Source organism: Trachurus japonicus, chromosome 9, assembly GCF_045865225.1.
Source record: "Trachurus japonicus isolate A0001 chromosome 9, Traja_1.0".
NCBI lineage: Eukaryota > Metazoa > Chordata > Actinopteri > Carangiformes > Carangidae > Trachurus > Trachurus japonicus.
The window spans coordinates 35,203,680-35,213,646 of record NC_140915.1 but is presented as its reverse complement, the minus strand read 5'-3'; the positions used below and the strand labels follow the sequence as shown (position 1 = coordinate 35,213,646).

The 9,967-nt window shown below is 40.5% G+C and overlaps 1 protein-coding gene across 1 annotated transcript; it reads right to left on the bottom strand.

The window, feature by feature from the left end:
- Nucleotides 1–452: 452 nt before the first annotated feature.
- On the bottom strand, nucleotides 453–6,498 carry LOC146982049 (T-box transcription factor TBX3-like). Its single transcript, XM_085788230.1, has 7 exons — nucleotides 5,947–6,498; nucleotides 5,575–5,842; nucleotides 5,092–5,238; nucleotides 4,902–4,978; nucleotides 3,430–3,539; nucleotides 2,866–3,347; nucleotides 453–786 (listed from the first exon to the last, which is right to left on the bottom strand). Exons 1-7 carry the CDS (start codon nucleotides 6,279–6,281, stop codon nucleotides 523–525), a joined length of 1,683 nt encoding a protein of 560 aa, XP_085644356.1. The 5' UTR covers nucleotides 6,282–6,498; the 3' UTR covers nucleotides 453–522.
- Between the last annotated feature and the right edge of the window lie 3,469 nt (nucleotides 6,499–9,967).

The window sequence follows — 9,967 nt, the reverse complement described above, 5'->3', positions numbered from 1 at the left end:
TTTTTAAACTACCGTTTTACTATTAGGTTTAAAATTCTGGCCAATTAGGGCGCGGAAACGTTGAGTGACAGGTCCGGAGACCGCTGCTACGAGGCCAGTGGGCGGGTTCTCAGCCGGCCAACCGCCGCACCTCTCCAAATAGGCTATGGCAAGTAAAATCCAACATGGCGCAGTTCAAACCCCCGTAGTAGCGGCACAAAACAGACTCCCCCAAACCAATGGGTGATTTCACGGGTGCTACGTCCATTCTTATTATATTCCATTCACTAATGGAATATAATAATTGCTAATAAATTCACCTGTCTTCACACTGATCCTTCAATATACTAGGCTATTAATTTTTTTAAACGGTATTCTAATAAAGAATAATGCTCTTTACACCACATGATTCAATTTTAAGTCTTTTATTCATCAAGATGCAGATGTATGAGACTTTACCGATATGCACAATTTTAATTTTACATAGCCTCCAAGTGTGTAGCTGTGAGTGTGTTGACTACATGCAGGGACACAAAGCAACAGTCAGACCTGGTCTTGACTGCAGTCCATTTCAGCTTCATCCACTGAATTCTTCTGCTCTGTTTTGGGAAGCATTAGCAAATCAGGGACAGTATATTTCAGGCCACTATCACCTACGGGAGGAGCACATGAAGATATCATTGGAGCGCTGAAGTAGTCCCGGCTGTGGACGCTCGGGTGGGCTCTGAAATCCATTTTGGACCTGGCTGAGAGGCCGGTGTAGGGATAAAACAGAAAACCTCCAAAGTGAGAAAAGCTCATCAGGTCCTGTCAACGAGAAGAAAATATATACAATGCATTATTAGTTAATAGATTAAAGGGATACTTCAACATAAAAGTAAATTCTCCTATTGCCATAATCCCTACAGTTTTAGGAGTAGGTTCATTACCTTTATTTGTCCTTTATTTTTAGATCGCCAGCTCAGCTAACGCAATGGAGGTGAATGGTATTTCTACGTTTCCCTCATCAAACTAAATCCAACAACTCAAAAACGCTATTGTGGACAAGTTGTGACCTGCACATTCGCCACGCTATGAAATAATAACGTATAATTGTGTAACATTACAACACATGAAGCAAATACTCACTCCGCCGAGTGTCTGGAATGTGGTTCCGATTCCGTCTACGCCTCGAAAACAACTCTGTCTTGTAACATTCCATTATTATTTCATAGCGTGTTGAATGTGCAGGTCACACCTTGTCCATGAGAGCGTATTGGATTTGTTGGATTGTGTATTTGATGAGTACGATGAGGGAAAGGCGAAAGTACCGCACACCGTGCAGAGCTTTACGTCTGCCCCGCCGAGCTAAAAACAGCTTGCACCGACAATTTATACATTGATCCTGCCATTTTGTTTCATTCTAAATGTTTGTATCTGATACATTTTCCTGCTCTGATGACTGTAGTAGAAAGTTTCAATATCTGTTCAAACGTCCACTTACTTTCTACTGCTCTCTGTTATGAGCTGCTGACATGCTGGAGGAACAAGTACATAAAGTAGAGTGTCATTTCTTGAATTGTATTCAAATCACACTGAAGTAGTCGACCTCATAATAAATCCATGTAGTGTTACTGAGTCGCCCCCTTTTAAATTGTACAGTAACAGTAGTATAATATGGATATTATCCCCCTTTGCACTTTTTAATGACAATACAAATGACATTGTTTGCCAGTACTCTAACCCAGTAAGCTGAGGTTGGGGACTCCTGGGGGGGGCACAAGTTGATTTCCAGGAATCAAATTGAAAATGACCAAAAATTTGAGTCATAATGTAAAACAGATGTAAGGTCTAAGTTAAAATTTAAGGTAAAACCATATAAATAAATGTTCATCTTCCATATTTAGATGCTTACAGATCACATCTACACATGGCGAATGATCGCTGTTTTTGCACAGCAATAATGTCCACATGTTTACTCAGTACTGCAGCTTATATTAATTTGACTGAGCTATTCTTCACTGAAACATTTAAATTCAAGGAATGTGTCAAAATTAAGTTTGCAAATGACAGCAACAATGTTCACTCATACATTATGGTGTTCTGCTTTTTAAAATCATATCCTTGGTGTAAACTTAAGTGTGTTTGGATTGGCCTATCAGTGCATGTGCACGTATGCTTTTTGTAATATTTCAGTCACCTTCAGGGACATTGGGAGTCACCAGTCGATAGCACCGTTATTTTGGGGGTAGCAGACTGAAAAGTTTGGGGACCGGCTCTAACCCATAAACAGAAATACACTGCAAAAACTTTCTTTCCAAGAATATTTGTCTTATTTCTTGTCAAAATGTCTAATTTCCAGTCAAAATTAATCTCTTTCTACTTGTGTCACCTAAAAATTAACTTGTTTTTAGATAATTTTCACTTGTTTCAAACACATTTGTATTTGAATTAAGTAGAAAAATCTGCCAGTGAAAGCAAGTTGTTTGAGCTTGTAATAAGAAAGAAAAACTTCCTCCACAGATTTTTCTACTTGATTCAAGTGAAAATATGTTTGAAAAACGTTAAAAAAAGAATTAAAAAAAAAAGCCTATAAAACAAGCTACTTTTTATGTGATGAGTCTTATTTTAAGTATAATGAGATTTGTTTTGACTAGAAATAAGACAATTATCGGTAAGATTTTGAGTTTTTGCAGTGTACTTACACTGAAATCTTTCATTTTACTACAAATATTACTGTAGGCTACTTGCACTTGAAAAAGACTTTGAAGGACTTTCATTTACATTAGTGAAATAATGCTTGTACTACATAAAGAACCAGGAGAGATCTTGCACTATTGCTTGTAGTATTTGTGAGTCAGTGAGTCAGAACATGTATGTCTACATGTATTTAATGTGTTTTAGTGCAGTGTTTATCTGTACCAGTGCCTGCTGCTGCAGACCGGTGGGAAACCCTGGAGTTCCCGGGGTCCTGACAGGTCCCGCCAGGTTCAGCGAACACTGCGCTGCTCTGTCCACGGAGGCACAGCTGTTCCAGGTGTTGACCTGAGCAGAGTGGAAAAGGCGGCCGGAGATACTGGGATCCCACAGGTACGTGTTTAACTCCGGGGGATAAACACATCTGTGTGCAAAACCGCTGCGTAATCTGCACATTTGTTCCTTGTCTGAGTCTTGTGTCTTGGAGCAACCTGCTCCATCACTCAGTATGACACTGGTGACAGGGCTTTGTCCTGGATCCATGTCTCTCTCTGTCCCAGCTGGAGTCTGCACTGTCCTGTCCGTAATGCAAACCTCTGGACCAGGTTTCTCATCTCTCAGTGTGTTGCGCTCCTCCTCTCCAGCAGTGTCCTCAACACTCTCGTTTTTGTCACCGTCACTTTCATGGGTTTCTGGGGTGAAGAAAAAACAGACGAATAAGTTTGAACTCACAGAATGTTTTGGGACAATGAGGGAGTGGACGTGTTTCTGCACCTGGAGACCTGGGATTGTCTGAATACTGTGGAGGTGAATCTTGAACAGGATCAGGTTTCATGTCAAACAGCCGCATCTCTTTAGACTTCTGTGATAAATGTTGTAGTTTCCTGGTTTTACAAAAGACAGAAAAAGAAACTATTAATCAGATGAAACATCCAACCGGTAATGACAGACTTTTAAAGGCTCAGGCGCTGAGAATGAAGTTGATTCTCCTTGAATTTGTTGTCACTTATTCATCACCAGAGTGATCATGAGAAAAGAAGCTGCTGCTGTAGAATTATTTTTTCTTTTTTTAATTTGGGAATATTGTTTCACGGAAATAAAAAAAAGCCTAAACACAGTGTTTTAGAATCAGTGAATTCAAATGATTAAAATTCCAATAAATGATTTGATTAATTATCCATAAACATAAACAGAGAGAATGCTTTTTTTTCTCAGAGCTGTTATGTACTGTATACTGTATTTATGTTTGTGTGAAAGTTTCCAGAAAATATATCCAAATATTTAGCCTAACCAAATTAATAAAATATAACAAATGAAGATGTTAGACATCTGCCATCTAATCTTCCATAGAAAGAAATGCAAATCCTACAGATAGAGTGGTAAGCACGGATCCACAGACTGAGAATGAGGAGCAGTTAAAGAAACTATTAAATTTAAGAACTGACTAAAGCTCTTTTACATAATGTTCGGGAGTTAGTCTGCACCATTGCAGGCCTAATCATGACGCTCCTTCAGCCACCAGTAAAAAGAAAAAAAAAACATGTTTGTATGTTGTGGACTGTAAAGCTGCTCTTGGGCAAGGGATAGACACAGATTGTTGTTTTAATATTTGTTGTTAGCTGGACATCAACTTCCAGGGAGATCAGCCACAAGGGAACAGTTTGTCTGACTGTCAACGGTATTATTATACCATATTCCATGTTGTAAACTGTTTTCTTGTCTTTACAAAATCTACTGCACGTCTGCCCGTCCTGGGTGAGGGATCCCTCCTCTGTCTCTCACCTTGAGCTTTCCCCTGTTATTTTTTTGTTAATTTTTTGTTTTTTTTCTTGGGAGCTTTTCCTCCGTGGATGTGAGGGTCTAAGGGCAGAGGATGTTGTCATGGTGCTGAGACCAACTGTAGCCTACAAGTAAACTTGCCTCTCCTGTGACTCTAAGACTCTATAACCACTTATAGACTACATTATTCCTGATATACAAATATAATTCACCCGAGAGACCAAATCCTGAATGTGCTTCCATTAATAATAATAGGATAGGCCTAATAATAATAATAGGTTTAATAACAACAATTATTTTTAATAAATTAATTATTTAACTAATCATAATTTTATAATAACTTATTATTATTATTATTATTATTATTATTATTATTATTATTATTATTATTATTATTATTATTATTATTATTATATAATTACACCATTTGATAACTACTTCACTTAATAAGTGAAACATGAACTTGCCTCTTCTCTCTCCTGCCGTTCCCCATGTCTCTGAATCCCTTGGCGAAAGGATTGTTGTCTATTTTCAACTGTGTGATCTAAAACAAGACAAAGACGAAATACTGCAGCTGTATTTTATTTTATTTTATTTTATTTTAAACAGTAGCTGATGTCTTTTAGGCTCAGAGCCCCGGCTCAGTCACGCTCTCACCTTGTCGTTCTGATACGCTGTCACCGCGATGAACTCTGTCTCAGGGAAGACGTACGTCCTGAAGGTGCTGTAGGGCAGCTTGAGGATGTCGTTCACCTTCACGATATGAAATCTCGGTTGGTATTTGTGCATGGAGTTGAGGATTGTCTGCAAATCAAAAAATAAATCCATTAAAATACAACAGTTTGTGAGAAAAGACTTGGACAAACAAAATGTTTGAAGGAATAAAATAGCAAATGGGGAATATAGAGCAGTAACATAATTAATTAATTAAATATTACATTAATTAAATAATTAAATGTAATCACAGGAACCAATATATTTGAAAAATATGATACAGAGGATCATAAGTGAGTTTGTGTGCCATAAAATAATTTAAGTGTGTTATTCGTTCGTTCAGTTTTTATTTAAATTTGAACACTTAAAAAAAATGATTAAAAAAAAGAAGAAAATGTTACAACATGCCATAAAATCCAAACTTACAAATCCATGTTTGTCAGATATGTTGTTGGTCAGTTTCAGTTTGTGGAAGTTCACCACTTTGGACATCCACTGCTCGCCCGTGGCCGGGCTGTCCGGGTGGATGTACATGCGTTTGGGCATCTCCGGGTCCGCCTTCCCCGCCACTATCCAGCGGGAGTTGTGAAACTTGTACCTGCAGTCGTCAGCCGCCACTATGTCCATCAGGAGAATGTATTTGGCTTTTCTCTCCATCCCGATGCACCTGGCCTTGAGCGGCGGAAACATGCGCCTGCGGGGGTGAAGAGAGGAGGAGGAGGGCGGGGAGGAAGCATGCATTCATCACAAGGACAAACCTTTCCATCCGTGCGTAAAGATCAGACTGCTGTACTTTACCTCCCAGATTTTGTAATGACCATTTCTGTGCCGCATTTGTGGAACTGTCTCCAAAGGTCGCTGGCCTCCAGATAAACTTTGGGCTCATCGTCTGCCGCCGCCTCCCCTCCCTCTAGAATTTCTGGAGGCCGACACAACACCGCAGCCTGCCCGGGCGGAGACGTGTGAATCCTCGTATCCAAACTGGGATCCGCTGCCGCTCGGGAGGATAAAGCGATGGCAGGGAAGAGCGGGGGCCCGGCCAGGACGGTCCCTCGAAGGACTCCATCTCCGACTCTCGTTGGAAAGGCTTGCGGTGCCTCTCCTGGGACGCACGGCTCCGAGAAGCTGCGCATGGTCTCCAAAGGTAAAAGAAAGAAAGAAACTTTTTACGCACGGCCGTGTTAGAATTCGACACCACGCTGATTCCTGCGGGATAAAAGCGTCCTCACATTTTTTCCCCCCACTAGAGTTCAGGTTTTGAACTTCTTTCCATTTTCTCTGTTTTGTTTAAGAAAAAAAAAATCCTGACCACGGTCCAGTGCGCTCCGGTGCGTCTCCGCTTGTGTCCAAGTTGATTTGCTCTTTGACACTTATGGACTCAGAGGTGGGTGGAGTTTCCCGCGGTGTTGCGCTTCATGTGCAGAGAAATGCAGCCGCAAGTTTCCACACAATGTGATGAGGCTGTTGTTAACTGTTTGGGTGAGAATTCAGCATTTCAGGCAACACACACAGGGCAGACCTGGCTGGGATGGTTGTAACACTTTTTGTCTCCACTCCCATAACTTGCAGAGTGTTCATGGTAGGGCTCTCATTTGTTCTCTACAAATAGCAGTGCCTTAAATTTCTCAAACTATATAACATAATTCACAATTTGATGTCAAATGCAAGGAGTGCCACTGTTACAACCTACCCCACTACCAGGGTATAGGTAACACACAACCCGGGGTTGTAACAGTGAGATTAAAAACTAAAAACTTAGACCAAACCAAAAAAACACATGCATCTATGTAAGTTTATTGTGCATGTTCGGACACTAAAGCATCTTTCTGTGGTTCAGTATGAACAAAAATAACTCATCACTGATGGTTAAATGAAGAACAGTGACATAGGTGTGGATCCTAACATGAGAAGAGTAGCTTAAAGAACATATTCTGATAATACCAGTGAATGGTGTACATGTAAAATGTAAACCTTCATCGGGAGTTCAGAGGCAGATCATAATCCTTGTAAAATTCCAGGAGAGATTGTGACACCTAATGATACGTAATAAAACAACAAAAGTTAAAGGTGTTACAACCATCCCCACCCATGTCAGCCATTGTTTGACTAGCTGTGGTTTGAAATAAACTAATATTTTACCTAAGAACCTGCTCTTTCATCTTATACCAGTTAACTAATTCAAACTTCAACGGCATTGATACTAGTCAAAATTTAGACTTGGTCCAAAATATTAGTTTCTGACCTTAAAATTTTATGGGGGGGGCTCTTAAAGGGATAGTTCACCCAAAATTCAAATTTCACTCATTATCTACTCACCCTCATGTCGACTAAGGGCTGTGAGAATTTCCTCCGTTCCTTCTCTGAGTTACGGGGGGGTCCGCACAGCAGCATTTGTCCATAATGGTTGTCAATGGATACCAACTTTTCTTTGTCCAAAAAGACACACCAAAAAACATCCAAATACCTCCATACTGCTCGTCTGTAATGTCCCTCTTGTATTGAAGCCTCGACATGAGAAATTATTCCGAAAAAAATAGTCTATAAGTCTATATTTTAAGCTTGTTTGTAGTGGAAGGTCCCAGTGTCTCGGTTCGCTGCTCTTCCTGTGTCAGTGCAAATCTCTCGTGATTTGCAGGAACAATTTCTCATGTCGGGGCTTCAATACAAGAGGGACATTACAGACGAGCAGCATGGAGGTATTTGGATGTTTTTTGGTGTGTCTTTTTGGACGAAGAAAGTTGGTATCCATTGACAACCATTATATGGACAAATACTGCTGCGCGGACCCCCCCGTAACTCAGAGAAGGCATGGAGGACTCTGAAAATTCTCACAACTCTTAGTCGACATGATGGTGAGTAGATAATGAGTGAAATTTGAATTTTGGGTGAACTATCCCTTTAAACCTACATACTTATTCACACAGCCATGCAAATTCACATGCAATGTCAGGGAGTGAGTGGATACACATGATATTGATCACACGACTCTAATGTTATCCCTTATTGGTGAAAGTGATGCTGTTACAACCAACACCCCCTTGTTACAACCATCCCCGGTCTCCCCCACATCACAGAGCAGAACCACAACAATGAAATCTGACAAACCCATGGGATTCCCACATCATTCAGCGCCCTGGAGGTTTATTGATGAGCTCCACTGATGTGGTTTCTCTTCCCGTGCCGCGCCGTGCTGCGTGGGGGTGGGGGGTGGATTCAGCTGTGTGCAGGTGCAGCCTCTGCCAGCGATTGTCCCGGCTGGATTAGTCCTCTGGGTTCGGTTACACGCGTTTTATTACTCAATGGTCCATGACAGCGCAGGAACGTCCCAGTAAAAACTTTCCGTGAGTGAGGGCAGCAGGTTTCAGGGTTACATGTGTGCCACCCGTGATGATGTCCAACAGTGGACTATGTCAACACGAGGAGGTGGAGCTCAATATGAAGTCACATGAAACTATGAAGCCTGACAGAAGTCATTCATGTCCTGGTGTTGCTTTAATCAAAGAAATAATCAGTGACTAAAATTAAAGTTTCTAAAATCATATTGCCACTGTATCATGCCTCTGAGGGTTATTATATAGAGCAGTGGTTCTCAAAGTGGAGTACGGGGACCCCCAGCAGTCCTAAAGGTGGTCCCCAACTTTTTTTTGAAATTTTACAATTTTTTCCCCCTGAAATATTATTATTTTTTCCATAAAGTTCTCTACATTTTTCAAAAAAATCATGCCATTGGCCCTGATTTGAACTTACATTGACTGAAAAAGTAACTTTATTCAGTATCAGAACAAATATTTGTGTATTTCGTTCGAAATGTTGTCCAATGGGGGATCCGTGGTCTAATTTCCTTGATGTAAAAAAGTTTGAGAACCACTGGTATAGAGGTAGCCTAGATGTCCATGTTTTCTTTTATTATAAAGCTCTACATTAATGTGATGAAAGTGTCAGAGCTGGTCAGAGAGGTCCTGTAGGATTCAGTAACTCCAAAACTGTTAAAAGGGCCTCAGGACTTTTGTGACTTTGTGATGTCACAACACAGCAGTCAACCAAGCCCCGCCCACTTAGGCCACCATCCAATCTTGTTGGATTTGATTTATTTTCCTTTATTTACCTGAATTCTGCTGTATCTGCTACATATCATGCTCAAAAACAGACAGCATCCCATGATACTCGAGGCCTCTTCTCTGATTGGCCCACTGATCATCTTATATAGATCAGAATTTCATCAAATGTTAAAAAAAAAAAAAAAGTACAAGGTCATTTTCATGTAGGGGAATGATTTATGAGACTGTTTAATTTGCAGGTGCAAAGAAAAAACACCACAGGGCAGATCCGGCCTCTCAGAGCTGTGGACAGCACAGAGAGGATGGAAGACAAACTGAGATGAAACCCTTGGAGGAAAGTTCAGCAAAATGTGTGTTCATGAGGAAAGGACATAATGACAGTCAGATACTGTTCCACTGTTAATTATTCATCTTAAAAAACTCATCAACATTGAATAATGCTCTGTAGGAAACCAGGAGGAAGTGTGTTTGTGTGAGGACCAGCACGAGTTTTTAACCAACAGAGTGAGGACATTTTTGCGAAGTGAGGACATTTTGGCCGGTCCTCACTTTTTCCAAAGGCTGTTTGAGGGTTAAGACTTGGGTTATAATTAGGTTTATATTAGGTTAACACTAGCACTGCCGGAGGACGCTATATACCTTTAACCACCATGAGTCGTTCATTGGACGAACTTTGGCTGTGATAAAGCATTACTTTGTGCTGTATAGGTATTCCATTTGTCCTAGTATTTTAACACTATAGCTACTCTGGGCCATGAAGT